General features: G+C 35.4%; 2 protein-coding genes across 6 annotated transcripts in view; one reads left to right on the plus strand and one right to left on the minus strand.

Annotated features, from left to right (window-relative positions):
- Positions 1-2,988, minus strand: part of LOC129260116 (uncharacterized) — a 32,003-nt gene extending 29,015 nt beyond the window's left edge. Inside the window, exon 1 of the mRNA XM_064099209.1 lies at positions 2,888-2,988. The gene's annotated coding sequence lies outside the window, so the exon portion shown is untranslated. The remainder of the gene's footprint in view (positions 1-2,887) is intronic.
- LOC129261123 (alpha-N-acetyl-neuraminyl-2,3-beta-galactosyl-1,3-N-acetyl-galactosaminide alpha-2,6-sialyltransferase-like) overlaps positions 1-22,464 on the plus strand; it is a 45,526-nt gene that overhangs the window by 13,719 nt on the left and 9,343 nt on the right. For 2 of the 5 annotated variants that reach the window (XR_010293508.1, XM_064099205.1), the window contains exons 2-5: positions 11,518-11,583; positions 12,223-12,510; positions 13,883-14,292; positions 20,034-20,141. Coding sequence is in view for 4 of the 5 variants with exons in the window: in XM_064099205.1 (XP_063955275.1) it covers positions 11,518-11,583; positions 12,223-12,510; positions 13,883-14,292; positions 20,034-20,141 (872 nt within the window). In the remaining variant the exon portion in view is untranslated. Of the gene's footprint in view, positions 1-3,023; positions 3,043-4,087; positions 4,252-10,629; positions 10,766-11,517; positions 11,584-12,222; positions 12,511-13,882; positions 14,293-20,033; positions 20,142-22,464 lie in introns of those variants that run through there. The other 3 variants (XM_064099206.1, XM_064099208.1, XM_064099207.1) reach the window with 3 other exon arrangements.

The raw sequence follows: 22,464 nt of genomic DNA on the forward strand, positions 1-22,464 counted from the left end.
AGGGCTACAAAGCGACCATAAATTGGGAGAGAACAGCTTTACAAAACACAAGTTGCCCACTGATTTGATAATGCAGACCATGATCTTTTTAATCCCCAGCTTGTAATTTATTGAAGGTTTTGTAATAATTTGGGGGGAAAATAAAGAAATAAAAGCTGCCAGCTGCTGCAAAATATGGCTCTCAAAAGATCTGTATGTACAGTCCCCAAAACAATTAAATGTCTAATAAAGTTGCCTTTTTGTTTTTCTGCATAGTGCATAATACAGAGTCTGGAGTAGTGAGAATTGATTCACTTGTTTGTATTTGACAATATTTGTTTCAGTGCTTGGAGACAACTGTGAGATGATGATGATTGAATTATTTATATTAAATAATATAATTTTTGTCAAATCAGTGGTAAAGCAATAAGGTCTTAATAATAGGCTCAATACCTGACTCTATTTAACATTGTTATTTATATGAAAGGGGAATTATGTCTTTGCTTCAATCATATCTATGTAGGATCATAATCATATCCATTACTAAAAATAGGTCAAATGATACACCTTCATGTGAATTTAAAGCTTACCCTGCATATAGGATCACATTTGGCCTTTTTTAGCTTGGAGTTGCATGTACATGTATATTGAACTAAAACTGAGTTTATAAAAGGTGTTTACATTACAGCAATGAATACCCACCCCAGTGTTGTACAGTACTTTGTACCTATTGTCGTATCATTCACATCTGTGACCAATATGCATCATGTTACCCTTAGAAACCAGGCAGGATTTTTATCTTAAAAGAATTTGATATCAGGGAAGTAGTGAACATGCAAACAAAAAGCTGGGTTGGGTTGCAATTCGCTTACAAAATGCGGAATCATTGAAATTTCATAAAATTTTCAAGAGGAAGGATGCAATTTGTAGTATTGAGCTGCCCTTAAAGAAACTGGCTTTGGAAAAATATTGTTTGATCAAACAATGCGCAGGTAAAAGAAATTGTACATGTATAAATTAGTGCAGAGAAAATGCAATGTTTCATTGCAATTTTGAAAAGGGTAGAACACAAAGCAAACAGTACTTTTGATACCTCGTCCAGATACCCAGTGTTATACACAACTCATTTCCACAGTGCACAACCCATAGTGATCCTATGAGTCATAGATATTGACCTTAAAAATTCAATGTCATGCAAGACTGATCATTGAACTTGGCATCTGAGCCATGAAGGTGGGGGAGTCAGGGCTCAGATCATAGATCATTTTAGTTCATATAAAGTGATCAGTTGTACATAAAAGAAAATAATATTGGGATTAGGTTAATTGTAATTAAGAATGTACATTGTAAATAGGAATGTCATTGAAATGTAACTGACTCCAACCCTGTTGTACATATACTGTACATTGTAGGTTTAGTCAGTGCAGTCAATTGTAAAAAAAAATGATTGCTAAGATTCTTTGTGTATTTGTATAATAGGGGCCTCTGGATTTCTTGGAGTTTTCACAGAGATTGCTCAGTGACTCTGTACATCTCATGCTTGAGTGAACCCTGATCATCCAACCTTCTCCTTTAACTTTCTTGGAAGTTATTGAATTTTTACAGTTGTAGTTTCAATCAAGTGTTTGTGTTCAGTTCTTTTAAATCAATTTTGACAAGTTAAACTAAGGATATGCTTTTTCATGCTAAATAAAAATATCAAATATCATTTTCTAGATGTGCATATAAAGGAGATATCATCTCTAACTCTAGTTATCATTATAATATACAGTATACATACATGTAAGTTTCTATTGGACACAACAGAGATCTCATACATGTATGAACAGTAATTTTAATTTCAGATCAGGGCCCATAGCATAAAGGTTACAATTCGGCCTATATTATGCCATGGACCTATTACGAATGGACATTTAACGAATTCCCTCCTTTGGGCCTAAGACCGTCACCGCTAATCCTTTTATAAACAGAGCGTTGGCAGCTGACGCCCATCAAGCCGGTCGTAAAACACGCTCCCACTGATGGACAGCGGAAATCAATTGTACGCTGCTCCTACCCATTGCGATGTTGTTCGTTCACTTTATCAAAAGCAACGCACATCAGCGAACGTTAGCGCTATGAAAATGATAGCAGAAACAAGAAAACAGGCGTGCATAAACGTATTTTTACGTACATCGCAAACAACCGCACATGAAATGCATTGACATCACCTTGCAGATCCGTATATCTACGGCAAAAAAGCAGTTGAAATTCGATGGAAAAATGTGCAGAAAAACGTAAAAAATGCATCTTTTTCGGACAGTATTGATGTCGATAGTAGCGCTTACCTTCGGTCAGAAGTTGATTTTCATTTGGGCATAAAATTCCACAGGATTGATGAAATTTAACGGGATTTTTTTTGATGGTCAGACAACAATCGCACATTATAGACAGCCTAAAATAATGTACTGAAAAACCGGATATGAATTGCGCATTGCATTCTAGGTAATGTAGGGACTTTCCCATTGGCAATCGGGGCTAAAACATGACCGTCTTTGGTCGAAAGAGGGCCAGCGATCGATCGGTGACGATCAATGGCCGAAAGGAGCTTGTGTAAACAATCGCCCCGGGCGGTCGTCGTAAAAACCGCGTAAAGAGAAAGTTAAGGGTTAGACAGCGATTTTGACAGGTGGAAACAGGTGGTGGTCATAAAATGCTCTCGTTGAATGTCCATTCGTAATAGGTCCATGATTATGCAATCAGATGGTAGCTACTATAGCAACAGGAAGTGACCATAAAAATAACCATCATAGTAACTTTTATACAATGACTAGCCATGCATTTGTGAACATGCACACTGCACCAATGTCAACAGGGTTTAAATGCAAGAGATGATAATAAATGGCTTTAAAGTGAATACTGAACTTACGACAGATACTTGGTATACTTGCTTAAATTAAAACTAAACATGCAGAACCTGCAACAAAACAAAACAGAGTAGTAATACATGTACTCCCACTCTCATCAGCCTTGAGTTACCCTTCCTGGTGGAGGACTTCAGGGAATGGAACTACAAGGTACAAGGTAGGTACATGTGTGTAATATATGCCAACTGTAGAATTGTTTTTACTAGGCCTTAGTCATCCCGGGTTTTTCTTGACCGGTGCCTGCCTGCCTGGGCCAGATTTTTTTGCGGAGATCGATTGACCATTAAAATAAAGAAATACATTTTCAGTCTTGTCAAAGACTACACACTACCAACCAAGTTTAGACCCTTATTTTCTTTTCTATTCTAGACTAATATTCTGTATAAATTTTTTTTTCACATGATAGTATTTACAAACCTTGGTCAACCAAGTAGAGTTATGAAAATATTATTAGTACAAAGCAGGTTTTCTCAATTGGCCCGCAAAGTGTTACATGTAGTCCTGTTGCATGTGCACGCAGCCATGTTGTTCTGTATTCGACCAATGACTATAGAGGGCATCAAGACTCAACAGCGTAATTGCAACAAAACAAATTAATTTAAACAGAAAATCAATATTGCTACCACAGTACCAGACATAGAGACACGTGTGTCATCTGCGAATAAAACAGAGTATTATATTTGAACATTGGGGTAAATCATTTATGAATAAGTATAAAAAAAAGATACCCTCGCATGTGCTTCATCACCACTCATGCTGTACATGTAATTGTAAATGTGCATTATTTCAAGGAGCTTCTTATTGATTATTTGTGTATGTGTGGGTGAGTCAGTGTACATAATTCAAGCAGTCTTTAGTCTACAATAGTTTGTTGACCCTTCATGGAGGCCTACGCGTTTGAAGGAGGTTGTTTTGATAGTCTACAACTAAAATTCAAAGACCCACTGATGTTTGTGTACAACCTGTATAGATCTGTAACCCAAATTAGATCAAATACTCAACAATTTTGAGACATGTACGGCATGCTTTCAAGTGTCTTACCAACTTTCATGAAGAATGTTGTAGTATTGTTAGTGGAAAAAACTCCTTTTTTTTTGTTGCTGATTCAAAGTAAATTTGACCTATAATGGGTCAAGATAGTAGACTACATGTGGAATTGTTTACAGTGTAATTTACCTTTGCATCATTGCTCTTGCTATTATGCATTGAAAGTCTTTTGTCCACAATGTACATGTACATTGTATGTATACATGTAGGTCAGGTCATTGCAGCATCAATCCATGAGGACACTACAACTGAATGGGAAGGATGAAGACAAATGCTTGGGAAGAGTACCTAATGTTTATATTCGCTTATCGTCATTTTGGTTTGTGTTTAAAGTATATCTAGGGAAAATGGTAGAGCCTCGGCCTAGAGAGATGAAGGAGGGGACAATTTTGACATTTTTAAAGGAGAATGAAACCCTTGAAACCAGCTGAATCCATATCAAAGAGAAAAATCAAAGAAACATATTGTTGAAAGTTTGAGGAAGATTGAATGAATAATAAGAAAGTAATGAGCATTTGAATATTGAGATCACTAATGCCATGTAGTTCCTCCCATTGGCAATGCGACCAAGATCTGTGATGTCACACACGTACAACTCCCTCATTACTTTAGTACTTATTTCACTTATATTCTCACTTTTATAGAGTCTATCACAAGGTGATGTGTTCTCTTTATGAGAGGACAAGTACAGAGGTTTCACAACATTATATCATTGATGAATCGTTTGTCATATGATTAGAATGAGCAAAAAGAGATGTTTTGGGGTATATTTTCAGTGTCCAAAAGGGGAGAGTTGTTCATCCGTGACATCATAGATCTTGGTCGCATTGCCAATGGGAGGATCTCCATAGCATTAGTGATCTCGACATTCAAATGCTCATAACTATTCTATTGCTAGTCCTATTTTACTCAAACTTTTGTTGATCTTATTCTTTTATTTTTCTGCTTTCACAAAAGCTAACTTGCTCCAAGAGTTTCATTCTCCTTTAACAAAGATTGAAAAAATTCTTTAAAATTTGAGGTTGATATACATACTGTATTTTAAAGACTTAAATTCTTAAAAAAATTGAGGTTGATTTCATGTCCCAACTTTCCTTTTTCTTTATTATGACATAAAATCGTAATGTGTGTATTTATAGACAAAGTTGTTAAATTAAAAAAATTCTATCAATGTTTTACTGTATACTGTACGTGTATGCACATAATCAATACCGGTATGCAATAGGTGGGCTGATGATGTCATGCCCCCATTTTCCTTTTATAATTTTTTTTTTTCCATATTTTCATACATTGTACATACTGTACATGCTGTATGTTTTCCTTGTTGTAATATAAAGTTGCAGCAATGATTATCTTTCACATCAAAGCAGTAGTCAATCCAATTTTATTTTATTCTTGGAGAATTTTTTTTGATCAAATTATATTTTCTTACATAGTGAAATAAATAAAGAAAGATAAGTGGGGATATGATATCAGCTTCCTCATTCATTAAGATATATAGCGTAGAACTGTTTCACTGAAATTATGCAAAACTTGAAAATGCCAAATTAGAAATGACCATACTGTAGTAAAAACAGAACCCAAACCAAATTGGATTCATTGACACTTCCGTAGATAAAGACAATAGTCCAGCCAGACCTTGTACACTATTCTGTGAAATACACACGCAGCGGAAATGTACCGTACTGTCACTGTCTGTATCTTTTTTAGTTCATGTGTTTGTTTAGCTGGACAAATCAAATTTGTAAAGTTCGATATATTTATTTGCAATCTTACGGTACTGCATTATTTCCCAAGAGGAACTTCAAATGATCACTTGAACAAAAACAGAACTCGATCGGTAGCTTGTCCAGTACTGTGTGCGCCTCACAGGCGACTGACTGGAATACTCCCCAGGGAGTGGAGGATGTGCACACATTGTGTGCGGGAATGACTGATTGAATCCGACGACCGGGGTAATAATATATCTGTAAAGCGCTTAGACACGTCGTTCCGATGGATTAAGCGCTATATAAAAGCGGATTATTATTATTATTAAAATGGGTTCTTGATCAATTACAGTTACTGGCCTGATTTTTCTCGTCAGATCTGCAGATTAATTTTTTTACTTGTTTGTTATTTCGTAGAGCATTGCAGTCACATTCCAAGGGATTTTCAGGGCTTGATTTAGACCTACATACTAAAATGTTGTAAACATGTAAGAATGGACCAATGGCCCATTGTTTTGGTATATATCCAAGCATCTCATTGGTGCTCATACTAATACCATCTTTGAATGTAATGGGGATGGTGTACAAATGTCAGAAATTATATAAATCCTAGAAAAAAGAGGGTTATTCCTTTCTAAATTGTTAATCTAGATATTAATGCATTTTATCTGAATTTTCAATAACTAAACTAAAATTGCAAAATTTTCTGTTGAAGGGGAACCCCTTTCCTGTATCCACCCCAGGAGGTTTGGCAGACATTAAAGTCTCACACCTTATTGACTTTTTGCTCATCCCCCCAAATATCCTCACGCCTCTATCACAGCTTATCCTGGCTATAAATTACAATGCCTCCAATCTCAGTTGCACAAAATCTCCGCAAACATAGAGCTCCTTGAGCCTGAAATTAATGCCTCTCACATGCATTAATTTCCTCTTTTACAATACTATTCTCTGTCTTGTGCCCGATTATCGAATGCCTACTCATCACCACTTTACACTCGATTCAATTACCTACAAGTATCAACATAATAAGAGTGTTCAAGTCTTATTTTTTAATGCATGTATACCCCAGAATTCAAAGTGCCATGTACTACCAGCAAATGCATTAATTGTAAAAAAAATCAATAGTTTCATTATCCCATTTTGATGAAAACATATGGTGACTTTGCTCCATTTGCTCAGCCATTCTGTATTGTATGAATATGGAATGGCCTGCCCAAACTGAAATACCCACAAACAGTATATAGGCTGTATAATCATTTTCTAATCCAACTACAGTTCACTACGTATTCTTGACAGTTCTGGAAAATTCAATTTGTTGCACATAAACCTGATGAAGGTTTGATCGATTGAGGTAGAGTGCAAAGACTCTTATTTAATTATTTCAATATGTATGTTCAAATAAAACATACAAATTATATATAAATTTGAACATAAATATACTGGACATTAAAATCATGATATTAAATAATTGAAAGAAAAAGGTGTCCCAAAAAGCGTAAAAGGCTCGAAAACATTGATTTAGTTCCCAAATGTAGGTCTTACTTTTAGTCAAACTCCTCACGATCTACACTACACATACATAATTTATGTACATACTGTAGGCCCACAACTAATTTGTCTACTTGCTACATGTAGTTCATCTATTTTTTGCTGGGTCTCATGGCTGGTATGTCTTTAGAATAACACAGACTGGAAAACAACATTTAAGGGCCGTCTGCACCAGCCCGAGTTTTCATATTAGCGCGCTATTTCCGATCCGGCAAATTATCCCGATCTGAACAATCTCGAGATTATTTGTAATGGAGACGCAATTATTTCGCTAGTTCGTAAGATTAATCTTGAGATTGCAATGCAAGTCAACCTGGGATTATTTGCAAAATAGCGCGCTATTTTTCGAATTATCCCGCTAATTCGCAGGTGCAGACGAACTTCAAAAATATCATAAATTTCAACATGCTTTCAATAAGTCATAAGAAGTGTAATATTTTACTATGATACCTAAATTTTATGAAAAATATGAGTTTTAACCAAAAGTGAAGTCAGATAGTTTTTTTTTGGGGGGGGGGGGGACAACGGAATTTTCAATTTTCAATAATTTTGCTCATTAAATAGTCAAGTACAAACACTGCCTGAAACAATTATTGGCAAAGCATGAGAAGATTGAAAATATTGCAGGTCAATGGAATAATGTATCATTGATGGTTCCAAATAATATCTACAACATTTGCATGATCCATAATAGGGGCAGCCCTGATTTTTCCGAACCTATTTTTGGCAATGTCCAGTATGACACATGAAAGTGTAAAAGTTTTTCCTACAATTTTATTTTTGATGATGCAATTTCACAATATCAGTTTCTCTTTCTTTGACCCATGGGTGATCGATTTATCCCATAAGTATCTACTTACTGCCCTTCATTTTTCAATAATTGTCCTATTGAAAGTTGTCCCGTATGACACAGTGTGTGTCGTACGGGACATGTCCCGTACGACACACAATATATAATGCATTTAATTGCAGGATTTGGATTCAGAAACTATTAGGCCTATTTTAATTCAAGTCATTGATTTGACATAAAGTGAACTGAAAAAGTACTTTTTTATCTCCATAGAACATGAAATAGGTGATTCTAACCATTTTAATTGATTTCATGTAGGCATATTTTTTTGTGAATCCCTTCAGCTAAACTGGTGATTTTCACTGGTCAGAGCAGTTTAATTTCTTTGTCATTGAGCATGAAAAGAAAACCTTTATAATTGATTCACCCTAGCCTGGAAGATGACTTCCTCTTGCATGCTAATGTGGAATTATTAGAAGATGTAAAAAAAAAATTACCTATCAATCATCTATTTGGACTTCCCTTGATGATCACTAATTTTTTTATATACAGTATTGAAACTCCTTACTTTTTTCAAGTTGTAAAAAAAAAAAATCTGGAAAATAAGACAAACCATGTTGTTCCAAAAAAAATCTGGAAAATAAGACAAACCATATGGTTTCATGAAATGCAGAAAGGTTTGAAAAAGTAGAACCGCATTTCTTTAGAAAAAAAATATTTTGTGGAATTACAAGTGACAGTTGTGACATATATCATGTATATATACATTTTATATGAAAAATTATAACATTTTAGCCCCATAATTTACACAAACAGTTTCATTCATTCATTGTTTAAATAGTGTATTGGAAATAACTTCACACAAAACCTCAAGTTTTTCAGCTCGTAAAGATGCTGTGAACCCTTGTACATTTCCCATCATGAAAAAAAAAATGATAACATATTGCTCCCGATTGTATATATTCAGGTTACTTAATTATATTGTCCTGAATGACTACTTATTAAGAGACTTTTCACTAGAAAGGAAGAATTTAGGGGCAATGCTCCCCTTCTGATTGATAAAAAGTTCATTGTTTTATTCAGGCATCCCAGTACAACACGCAAGTGCCTGTACAACACACAAGTGTCCTGTACGACACACAAGTGTCCCATACGACACATTATTTTGTTTATGATATATTGACAGAAATATTCAGCCAATAGCGGGTTCTAACATAATGAATGTCTTTAGTTTAATAGGATTATCATTATCACCAGCCAAATAAAGTGATTGAAGAAGTCAAAGAGACATAAAATAAGAAAGTTTGGCTTCAATTTAGAGATGTCCCGTACGACACATTTTGAGTGTCCCGTACGCCACAATGTTCTCGAAAATTGTAATTTGCTTTATTTGTTCATGAATGTTTATTTTGCTTTCTTTCGTAGATGGGTTTGTTCTTGGGTAATTGAATATCAATTTGAGTTCAGTTTCTATGAAAATTATCTGTCCAACTCACAGGCTTTAGAGTACAAACTTGAGGTTTCTAAAAAAGCCACTTTTTCTGCGTCCGTACGACACATTACTATTATAAATCTGTATTATACAGGATGTGAATTCAAGTCATGTTAAGTCTTGGTTTTCCTAACACTCTGGTAGTACTTGATGATCACCTTTAGTTACTAGAATATTTTTGTTTTTCTTGTCAAAAAACTGTCAAATGTTCTCTAAATGTCCCGTACGACACGTATGGAATCACCCTCTAGAGGCTAGAGCATGGCCCTAATTAATAAGCCAGATGTGCAAAAAGGGCAATGTAATTTATTGCTGGAACAGGGGAAAGTACATTTTCATCTACATATAACGTACTGACAGCAATGACCAAGTATGACACAGAATATCATTTCATTGTCATTGAAATCATTCGCTTTTTTAATATTGTCTTCTGAACTCTGATATTTTCAAAATCCTTTTTTGTTCATTTCAAATGTTCTTTAACTTGAACCAGTGACATTGATATTAGGGGCTACATGTATGTATATTTTTGGGCCCATTTGCATCATGACCTCAATTTTTTTTGATTGACCAATACACATGTACGTCAAGAACATGTATTGCAGATCACATGCTCACCAAGTGTACCATTGTTCACTCTGGAATTACCGGTAATGGGGAAAAGCATCAGAGACTCAGGGATTGTGTTCACGGTTAAGCAATAGATAGGAAATTTGTTTTGCCATGACTTGACCTCTCATTTGTTATCCATCTGTTGATAAGGGCAGAAAATTTGTAGTTTGATCATTGTCTATTTTGACAATAATTCTGAAGGGAAGTGGTTTCCGATGTCACTGGTGGATGGGGGGGGGGGGGGCAAAGCCGGCCCATGCCTCCCCCCCCCCTTTTGAGAGGCACAATTAAAATTTGTAATGTAAAAATGTTGTTAAAACAGAAGTGTGTCCCCCCTTTTTTTTTGCTTGTCAAATATTTTCATTGACGAAATGTGTATTTTTTGTGGAAAACCTTTCTTTTTTTTCGCTTGTCAAATTTTTCCTCAAGAAATGTGCCCCCCCCCCCCCCCCCCCGTTTTGGAAAATCCTGGATCCACTCCTGTCCGATATATTCATTTTCTATTGCAAATTTGACAGAATTGTGTTTGGATTGTACATGCAGATGAATGTGTTCTGAATGAACCATATTACCTGGCTATCACAAGGAGAGAACTTCAAAGTAGACATAAATATAGGCTCATATTCTGAAGACTGGTTTAACTTTAAAGAAGCCATGGTCTAACTCTACTTAAATTATGGTAAGCCAAAAATATCAAAATTTGCTCACTGTGTTTGGATTGTGGTTTAATATTCCCAGCCAGTTATGGATGATCTGATTGACAAATAAGCTGATCAATCAAACATATATTGTTTGATAGAGATTTGTGACACAATTGGCTATCCATAATTAAATCACCAGAGTTTGATTTAAACAGTCCAGAATAACCACCTAAAGGCCTGTATTCTGAACTCGGGTATAAATTAAACCCTGGTTTAAAGTTGTGGTTTAACTATGGAGAGCCAATGGGAGCATAAATCCCTAATACTACACATTCAAATTATTAACTCATATGACACCCAAATTATTGTCTGGGAATGATAACTGAAGTATTTTCTTCATTATGAAAACAAAACGAAACAAAATAGTAAACATAACAATATAAACAAAATTGTTGAAATTTTGGCTCCCCATAATGTTAGCACAGAGTTAGACCGTGGTGTAAGTTAAACCTGACTTCAGAATACGGACCATAGTGTACAAAGTTCATTATGAATGTACCGGGTGGGGGGAGGATAAAGGAAACCATGGGGATGAGATACATTTTTTTTCAGTTTGGAGCTAAATTGCCCACTGCTCCCATGTTTGCCCTTCTTTCCGTATTTTCTTTTCTTGACTTTGAGATTCACACATTCGTGCATGCACCTGTATCCCTGAAACTGAAACTCAAAGCCAGTTGGTATGATTAAAGATTTATTAAAGAACAACTGTTCATTTCATTTCTCTTTGCAGACATGTTATTCTTTAGCTGATAACAACGGTTCTTCTATGATGGACCATCATTCAAGATGTTTCCTGGTAAGATTTACAGGGGATCACAAACATCCACTCCGACATCAAGTTCATTTTTATAATTTTAGCAGAAAAATCAGAAAAATATATGATGTTGCTCTTCTTGATAGCATTTTAAGAATTTCATTTCAAAATTTCATTTCAGAATTTCATTTAAGAATATTTAGCTATTTTTGCATTCTTGTGCCCATGATTATTGGACAATGCACCTCTACTTTGATTATTTTTATATCTTTGTTCTGTAGTACACTGTATGTCATACATGTCCATGTAATCCGGGGATGCCACTTTTTAGACATGCAATGGGAAGTACTACTGATCCAACATAATGCCAGCCAACACCCTTAGTGTCGAAAAGGGCCCACTCTAAATTATTTTCCAACTTTTAATTCAATTCTAAAAGGTGAATTGTCACTTGTCTTCACCCGGTCTACACCTTCTCTTTCTGTTTGACTTATTTCCATATACACTGTATATACTAAATTAATAAATTGTCTGAGAAATACACCAACTGCTTGTAGACCAAGTGAATATAGAACAAGATTTCTATTTTCAGCAGGGGGTAGTTCAGACTCGTGAAATATTTTTACTTGTTAAAAACATTATAAGAGGCAACTCAATTGTTTTATTTTCTTTTGATTTCAGGGCAAGCGATCAGCCGTCATCTTCCTAGTCATCTACACCATCCTCATGGGATTCATGTTCCTGTCCTATCTCTATACATCATCGGACGGCAGAACGAGCAGCGCCACCCATCTTTCCGGCAAGGATGTCATCGTTATCAAGAAGAGTGCCGCTAGAACGTATTCAGATGTAGCAGGTTCAGACGTAGTAGACACAGATGGCAGGATACATCTGGGCATGAATTTTCTTCCAAAACCAGGGGTTCCATCCCCGGTTCAGACTCATTTTAAATCGCTCCGAACAGGACAGGTACGTGTATAAAAGTTGAATAAAATCCTCTATTTTATCAAGGAATACAGGGTATCAGAGTTCTTTCTCAATCTTATGAAGAAATACTGGTGTGAGCGAAACTTCCTCTATATGAATATACAAAACACGGATCTCTATCATCAAGAAATATCGCTGGAGTGATACTTCATTACTACTCCACAATTCCTCTTTATAAATATCAAGTATCAGAGATCTCTCTTCCATATTACTCTTTTACATCAAAAAATACTAGTGGAGTGAAATTAATCTTCACTATTTCCTCTCTAGTCTATAAAGGAATATCCAAAACACAATAGATACTCAGCTTGATACATTTCCTCTGTGAGAGTACATGGGTCATTAATACAAGTACCAGAGATCTCTCTTACAGAGAAATAACAATGGGATAAACCAAAACCTTGGATGTTAATATGAGATATGAAAAATTGAAGCTCCCATGGATTCCCCTTCTCCAAGAAGTACCAGTGGGATGTAATTAATCTTCAGTAAAAATATGAAAAATGCAAATAATGCAATTTTTTTCCAAGAAATGCAGCAAAGCTATTCTTCTGATATGTCCTCCAATTCCCCAAAGAGCTAGTCTATTAATGTATTGCATCTGTTGTCAAAGTTCTATTGAGTTTTTAAATCAAACTTCTTTTTTTTTTTTTTTTTTTTTTTTTTACATTTCAAAGTCATGATATGACAGTGGTCCTTATATTTGATCAAGCCTATCAAATTGGTAACATACCATGAAGTTTACATTAACTGACAAATCTATCACTTCTTTAATACTAATCATAAACCATGAAGGTTTTATTTGAAGCTCATTGTCATCCTATCAAAATTTGGAGAAAGTTTGTTAATGTTGTTGTAACGTACAGAACAGTAAACATTCTTTTACAGTCCTTTTCAGGACTTCACTCACTTTCAAGAAAAGAATACTTCTAATTTCCTCTTTTCATCCTATCTCGTCTTTCCATTTCAATCAGTCTGCCTGTAGTTCCTTCCCTTCTTCATATTACACATGGTGAACCATAACTTTCTCCATGTTATAAACTCCACCATGCAAACCTACAAAGATCATCAAACATATTCTTGTTCTAATAACGCATTCTGTGTACATTTTGAACAAATCTGTTGAATGGTGTACATGTACATCTTTCAACAAGACAAAAAAAAGAGGAATCTTATTTTGTGCTAATTTTCAAAGGACAGGTAGTGAAAACAATAGTCTGTGTTGCTTTTGATGAGTTGCCCAAGTCTAATCACCAAAAGCATTGCTCATTTATTGTCCAAAGAAGTGATTTCCTTGGATTGTGCTGTACAGTACATGTAACTGTCTGATTTCTGTTTGCTTTTCCCTCTGCAGCCAATTAAGGACAAATGCAAAAAATGTGCAGTAATCTCCAGCTCAGGACACATGCTTGGAAGCAAGCGAGGGAGAGAGATTGATTCGATGCCCTGCGTGATACGCATGAACAATTCCCCAGTCGAGGGGTTCGAGGAGGACGTAGGTGCAAGGACTACATTGCGCATTGTGTGCCATATGTCGACCGAGCCGGTCAATGCCGACTCGGCAAGCCTCCTCAATCCGTCCAACAAGCAGAGTCGGCCAGAGAAGATAGTTTTCTTTGGCCTCAATGAGCCCAACCACAGGTGGGCATTGGAGAAAGCGGAAATCATGGTCAAGAACTACCCGGAGGTGGATTTTTATTCTTTGGACGAAGTGGGAGAGCTGGAGTTTGATCTGATCTTTCAGAACGAGACAGGCAAAAATAAGTGAGTTGATAAAAATATATATTCTCAGTTCTTTTTTTCAATTAGATTGATCTTATGATTTCTTATCAGTTACCCTGAAGTTCTTGTGCTCCATAATTACTGCACAGTCTGTCCCACTAATTCTTCAGAGAAGATTCTCCACTCTTTAGCTCATTTGGGAACATTACATCATGCATCAGAAGTTATAGATGTTACAGATAATCATTTGTGAAATACCGGTACTTGGAAGAAGATATCTGCGCATACCTTCGTATTGAATTTTATCTACACGTATGTCCAGCAGCCCTTTGCAACAAGAGTTTAATCAAACACACTCCCACAATCAACAGTGAATGATAACCAAGCTGAAGCATGCATTTCTGACATGCATTTTATTTTATTTTTTTACAGTAATTGAGTTTTAAAACATCACTCTTTTTTTCTGCATTGGGCTCCTGAACGTCATTGCTTCCAAACATTATTGTTAGAGAGTCTATTCTATACACTGTACATGTATGCTCACAAATTTTACAAATTAATTTTTCTTTGCCATTGAATAAGTGTAAATTTGTGGATAAGAGCAGAAAAGCAAAGGCATGATCGTGTGAAGGTACATTCACGTGTCTTTGCCGTTGTCACGTGCCTTCTTTCCACGAAGGTGAGGTGATGGAAGCTAGAATACACATTTCTCTCTGAGATATTTCTGGTTGTGCTTTTCATTAAGTTAACATGCAGCAGTGAGGTTTGCTTCAATATGCTGTGATAAATTTGCACTACATTTTACATGTATGTGAGTAAACTGTTGTCCTGCCAACAATAGATTTGAAGTGCATTTTGTGTAGTATTGTCTTGTAATGGAATTGTTGTAGAGAAGTCATTCTACTCCATGATACTCCTTGTACAGACTTAGGCTTTATAACATTTTTGACAAACTGTAAACTGTAGAGATCTGGGGATTGGTTCACCAATATTTCTCATCTGACAGCTTGTCAGATCTTACAACATCTTTGGTTTTGATTTGCTGAGAAGTTAAGTTGTCTGACTGTTACTATAGTAACTTTCTGATCAAACATCTGACAGATCCTTTCATGAAATACTCCCCTAGCCATCCTCAGTAATTTTTACAACAAATCTTTGATCACTTCTGGAAGCCTTTGCCTTGATACGACTCCTATTGACAAACATAGAAATACTTTCCATAAAAGTCTTGCATTTGTAAATGTTAGAGAAGTACATGTACATGTATGATTATGCAGGGAAAGTGCTCACGTCACTGTGGTTTCAACTTTGACATTTCATCGTAAATAAATTGGGATGATCAGTATAGCCATAGTGTCTAATGATATAAAGATGCTAGTAGCTTGCGCCATCTTACTCCGTTGTCCGGCAACATCAGAGATTGTTCTATTTCTAAACCATACTAATTGTAAGCAAGGAGAGCAATCTATTTAATACGTGACTCAGTTCTTGCTTTTTAAAGGGATGGTCCGGGCTGAAAATATTTATATCTTAATACATAGAGTAGATTTCACTGAGCAAAATGCCGAAAATTTCATCAAAATCGGATAACAAATAATAAAGTTATTGAAGTTTAAAGTTTAGTAATATTTTGCGAATATTTTGCGTCATAAATATTCATTAGGTGGGCTGATGATGTCACATCTCCACTTTCCGTTTTCTTATGTTATTACATAAAATCATTTTTTTTTTTATTATTCCATACTTGTGTGAATAATATGTTTCCCTTATAATGAACTAAGTAGCAGCACTAAATATCTAATGCACTAAATCAGTTGTCAATCCAATTTTTCTAGTTTTTAGAGGAAAAAATTTGGATAAACCTAATTTCATATAATAAAATACAAAAGAACAAGTGGAGATGTGACATCATCAGCCCACCTAATGAATATTCATGACGACTGTTTTCACAAAATATTGCTAAACTTTAAAATTCAATAACTTTGTTATTTGTTATCCGATTTCGATGAAATTTTCGGCATTTTGCTCAGTGAATTCTACTCTATTTATTAAGTTATAAATACTTTCAGCCCGGACCATCCCTTTAATAAGCATGTTCAACAATAATGTGTGACCTGGGCCCTGTCTTAAAAAGAGTTTTGGTTGATCCGATCAACCACAAAGTATGGACACCCAGCAACGTCAACATCTAAAATCAATTTCAATTTTCAATTTCAATTTATTTGCTCATAAAAATCCATACAAAAAACACTACATATACAAAGCATTGTATTAACAAAATAGAAAAACAACAACAACAAATAGAAATAAACATTGGATTGAATATGAGAGGGACAGTAAGAAAGGAACAAGCCTTGTGATTAGCTGACCCTATGACATAATAATCATACAAAGACTTCAATAACAAAGATAGAAAAAAAAATCACTAAACTACAACGTAAAGGGGGGGGGGTGCCTATAATGCCTGAATGAAATTTATACAAACAAACTTTATGTATAACTATTTAAAATAAATTGCCTTGATTTTGACTTAAAAACATTTAATGAAAGTGATTGCTTGATATCTACAGAAACAGAATTCCAGAGTTGTGGTCCTTGGAATAAAATTGAGTTTTTAAAAGATGAGAGTCTTGGCTTACAGATGAAAAATAGGTAGATGAAAATCCTTTGCTTTTCTTGTGTTGTATCCATGGAAATCACTATCGAACTTAAAGAATGTTTTGATATAATCTGGCAAGAGGTTATTGTTACATAAATACATAAATATAAGAATTTGAAATACATGAATATCATAAAATTTTAATACATTCAATTCAACAAATAGAGGATTCGTATGGGCAAGGTAAGGAGCATGAGACATAATTCTTATTTCACGTTTTTGTAAAATATATAATCTATAAATGTGAATGCTACTTGCACTTCCCCAGGCTAGAATACCATAATTGAGGTATGGATATACAATGGCATAATACATCAGTTTTAAAATCTCCTTGGGAAATGATCTTAATCTACATGTATACATTATTCCTATATTTTTGGCAAGCTTATTGCACAGATTATCAATATTATTTTTCCATGTAAACTTATTATCTATTGTTATTCCTAAAAATTTTACTGACGATACACACTTAATATCTGTATTGCACATTCTAATTGAAAGACTATCTGGTAAAAAGAAATTACTAAAAATCATATAATTGGTTTTGGCAAGATTAATTATCATTTTGTTTGCATAAAACCACTCAGATATTAATTCAAGTTCAGAATTGAATAAAAATGCAAATTTGTTCCAAAAAAAATTTGCTAGATATCTGACATATTTTCATACATTCATCATTCTCTTGAAGATCCAGTGTGATTATCTTTAATTACTATATAAAGGAGATTGTGCAAATTTTCTGTATAAAAAGAATTATGTTACATGGATTTCCATACAGTTAAGATTGATTAGATCATTCGTAACTCTTTGTAAGACGGGGCCCTGAAGACTTTTGACAACATTGGCATGGGCACCATGCTGGTGCTAGCATGTTCACATGATTCCCATAAAGCTGCAATTTGTCAGCTACAATACATGTATAAACATTTACACAAATTCCAATGTAAACATGGAGTGGTCCTGTTTGCAAATTAAACTTTCATTTAATAGAGAATTTGCTCTTTTTCAATATTTGCTCAGAGGTATAAAGTGCGTTTTTATGACAGATCTTCAAATCAAATAAATCTGTGCTCATGGGTCCAAAACTATTTTTGGACAGGTTTAACTTGAAAGTTTGCTACTTGTACAATATCTAGAAAATAACCTGTAGAATGATTCTTGATAGAATGATTATAATTTTTACATCTGTTTTAATCACAGAGCTTGTACAATAGCTTAGGCATGCATACATGTACACTGTATATTGTGACATTGTGTTTTTTTTTGTTTTTTTTGGGGGGGGGGCGGGGGCAGGCAGTGTAGGAAGTACATGAAAGGGGTGAGTGACTTCGCTCTTATCACAGCAAAAATCACTCTTAAAATTCACAAAACGGAATGTTATAGATTGCATTTCTGTTTTTAGAGTCACTCAAGATCTGCCACACATGACATGCCAAAAAAAAAATGGACATTTGAAAAATAATCAGTATTCTACATGTGCATCAGTGGAATAATGATATTTGCATTTATAGCATATTCATATTGCTTGTTTTAGTAGGAAAACATGGAAGTTTCTCAACTAATTTTGCACAGTGGGCTGATGTAAATTATCCAACATGAAAGAGTGGGGATACATGGAAGATGAATACATAAATCGTGAATGTGTCATTCCAAAAAGCATACATCACACCTCCCCAATAAACCTCGATGTGCAATCATAGCTGCAAAATCACGTAGATGTAGGGTAGCTCTGCAATCTACTGTACCTGTACGTGGTCGTGGTCAAAATCATTTATGCTTGTAGATGATGATGGAAATAAAAGAAGAATGATATTGTTGATTGTGAAAAGAGTAGCCCCCCTCCCCCCTCCCAAACAAAGATACAGCCTCAAAACTTCAGCAATTCCCCCAAGAGTGAAAAAATAGCCCCTTCGAAATTTGAATATTACTTCCTACCCCGGAAAGAAATCAGAGGGGTTTGACATGTAGATAATACATATTATATTAATTTTTTTTATAAATCACCTTTTATACATAAAAAAAGGGAATCAATTTACAATTATGGGCCCAGATTATCAGTTCTAGACGAATGTAATACAGGGCAACATAAAATGAATACAGTACGGTATACATAAACATATAATTATTTACATATCAAACGCGTCGATTCAATTCATAACAAAATTCATAGTAGAGTGATGAGAAGGGGGAAGGAGGGGATATGCTATCTCGTGGTTTAACTTAAGTTCTGATTTTAAAATGGGTTCATTTCTTCATTGTACTATTACATATTGGTATTACAAAAATATATAAATTATGCAATTATATATATATGAACAGATAAAGTGTAAATTCACATAAGTAGGCCTAAATCTTGAGTTTATATTTTATAAAAGGTGTGATTTTGTTCGGCAAATTATATGATATATTACAGTCTGGCATACATAAATGAAACAAGAATGGTTGGAATGAAAAGAGATTACGATGGGGAGAATGAGGAAGCAAGGGCTGATGGAGAAGAAAGGGTATGGAATAGGTTGGGAAGAAGAGAGGAAAGAGGAAAAGGGGAGAGGGGAATAATATAGATAAAGAGGTACAATGTAGAGAGGGGGGGGGGGGTTGAAGTATAAGGAAAAGGGAAGAGGAATCAGTCCTTACGCCATAATAACCTGAACAGCATAATAATGCCAGGAAAATCAGCAAATAATTATCTCTAGATGTCCAATAATCATATTGGGGAACTTCAGAATGAGAATTAGTGAAGAAGTGTCATGTCGGTCCACTGTGGCTCACTTTTTGCATTGTAGATCACGTATGATCCAATTAGTGCTAATTTACTCATTGTAAGGATAACATCTTTGTATTTCTTTGAACCGACGTGGTGTAGACTTGTCTTAATTTGCTGTTTATTGTCTCTAGTAATCACCCCTCTACTTCCGACTTCAAAACATATCAGATGCGACTCATAATTCATAATTTGTAACAGTCTCAAAATCCAGAACAGAATAACCACCCAACTTGACCCAAGTGTTACGTATATTTATCTATATATATGTCAGTGTAACTTGATACAAATGTATAGGGCCTATAGTGGAGAGCATGACCAATATTGAACTACGATTTGATCTCAATTTCTCCTTTTCAGATATGATACCAACACTTGGTTATCAACGGGTTGGTATACCATCCTCCTAGCTCTGAACATGTGTGAAGAGGTCCATATGTATGGCATGGTCAATGAGAACTATTGCGAGTAAGTATAGAATTTGAGTTTGGTTGAGGCAAAATATCATTTTAATCATGATTTACATTGCAAGTTTACATATTAAAAACATTGGAAAAGGTTGCATTTTTAAACGCTGTGAACAAAGTTTGATGGTGAATTAGAATTAAATCAGTGAATCTGTCAAGTGTTCATAATTTATTCCCAAGAACTCAATTACACACTTGATATTTGTGATGTCATTAATTTAAATCTTGAGAAATTTGGTTAACCAACTCAATTACACACTTGATATTTGTGATGTCATTAATTTAAATCTTGAGAAATTTGGTTAACCACTGTGTATCCATTATACCATGCATGATTTGATTACCATGTTTCCCTGTTTAAATTAATTACAAACCTCAAAGACACCGTTCTCAACTTCTCATTATACTTTCTAAAACTATTTTACTGGAAAACGGTTCAGGAAACCAGTTTAGGAGATCGCTTTGCTAGCGTTCCCATTTGATCCCCAGAAAGTGGTTTCCAAAACCACTTCAACGAAAGCGGTCTTGTTGCTATGGGTTACACTCAGTGGGGTGACATGTTTCGCGCAAAATTTGAAACTGCAACGGAGGCATTCCACATACAATGTATGGAGTAGCGCACTCGATATGTGCGAAGGTCGCTTCCCGAAGAACGGTTGTGTCCTCATTTGCGCTAAAACCAGTTTAACGAGGCAAAGCGATCTTCAAAACTACATCGCGAGGTGGTTTTCTGAACCGGTTTAGAAGATCGTTTCCAAGACGGCTTCGACCGTTCTCATTACACGTTAAACTAGTTTCCACTAAACTAGTTTCCAGTAAACTAGTTTTAGGATGGTAGTGAGAACGATGTCACATACCACTGCTTCCCTTGGATCTCACTAATGCTGTTACTGGTTCAAATTCTTCCCTGCACTTGGCATTCATTATTCTTATTGCATGGCCCATGTTATCTTTTTTGTCTTGGAGAAAAGTGGTTGACCCACAATGGTCGTGGGTTCGAATCGTAGCCATGGCATGTTTTCCTTCAGCAAGAAATTTATCCACACTGTGCTGCACTCGACCCAGGTCAGGTGAATGGGTACCCGGCAGGAGTTATTCCTTGCATGCACTGAGTGCCAGTGATGGTAGCTCGAGCTAAAGCCGGGGTTATAATAGCAGCGCTTTGTATCCTCAGGCAAAAAGCGCTTTATAAATCCAGCTATTATTACCTCTCATGATAATGAACGTTGATGCTGCATGAATCGTGAAACACAAATTTATTGATAGAAAACTTAGGTCTGGGTATCCGTAGAATGTCTGAATGCTCTTTAACTGGAATGAAGCGCAATTTTCATTGGTAGATTTTTACACGACAGGGACAGTTGAGGGGGGGGGTGATTTTTCTACATTGTAGGCTGATGGTCTATAGCAGACCAAACTAATTTGATGATTTGCCTTGTGTGATATCTTGATGATGATGTCATTCTGCACCTACAGGTTCATTATCAAAGCAGTGTGGTCCTTATACATCCACTCAATCACAAAAACGCATGTTAATTATCTTAACTTGTTCAGGCTGAATACCAAATGATTTATCTCATCTTGAATAATTTTTACTGAGTATAACTTAACCTCTTCGGGGTCAAAACTTGTTCAGGCTCAAAATACTGAATCATGGATCTCATTCATCCATGTCTGCCTGAACCAGGTAAATTGAGTCCTGACATGCCAAATCTGACACATTATGCATAAGAGTCCCACATTAGGGACCTTTGTTCATTCCCCCCCCCCAATCTCTTTCCCACGAAAGTAAAATATCCTATCCCCATATACATTTTACCACAATGCCTTCGATCTCACGCGAGTCATGGAAAATCTCACGCTTTAGCTAGGTCTTTGAACTTAGCATCTCTGTGAGTCAGCTCCTAGACACAATATTTCCATCATATCTTGCCTCCAATCAAAAGTTCTTGTAGTTTGCTTTCATGCTCCACAACAATTGAAATAATATGTGAAGCTGAACAAGACCTAATGCGATAGCTGCAAATTCCTCTTCAGACGTTTGTTAAAGGGCATTATCCTCTAAAAGAGTTTTATCAAGAATCCTGTGCCCGAGTATTAACCTTGATAATGTACATAGACCTTTTGATAGTACAGTAGAGAGCATACATATACATGTGGGATTAATTTCTATATTCATATGGCCAATTGATCTTCTGGACATCTGGGTCCAGTTGCAGGAAATCATGGTAACGTTGCTATCCAATGGTGACTCCAGTGAATCTTTGATACTGTACAAATGTAGTTACAGTTGGACATTAATTACCTACAGTATAAAATGCAAT

This window comes from Lytechinus pictus, chromosome 5 (genome assembly GCF_037042905.1).
Source record: "Lytechinus pictus isolate F3 Inbred chromosome 5, Lp3.0, whole genome shotgun sequence".
Classification (NCBI taxonomy): domain Eukaryota; kingdom Metazoa; phylum Echinodermata; class Echinoidea; order Temnopleuroida; family Toxopneustidae; genus Lytechinus; species Lytechinus pictus.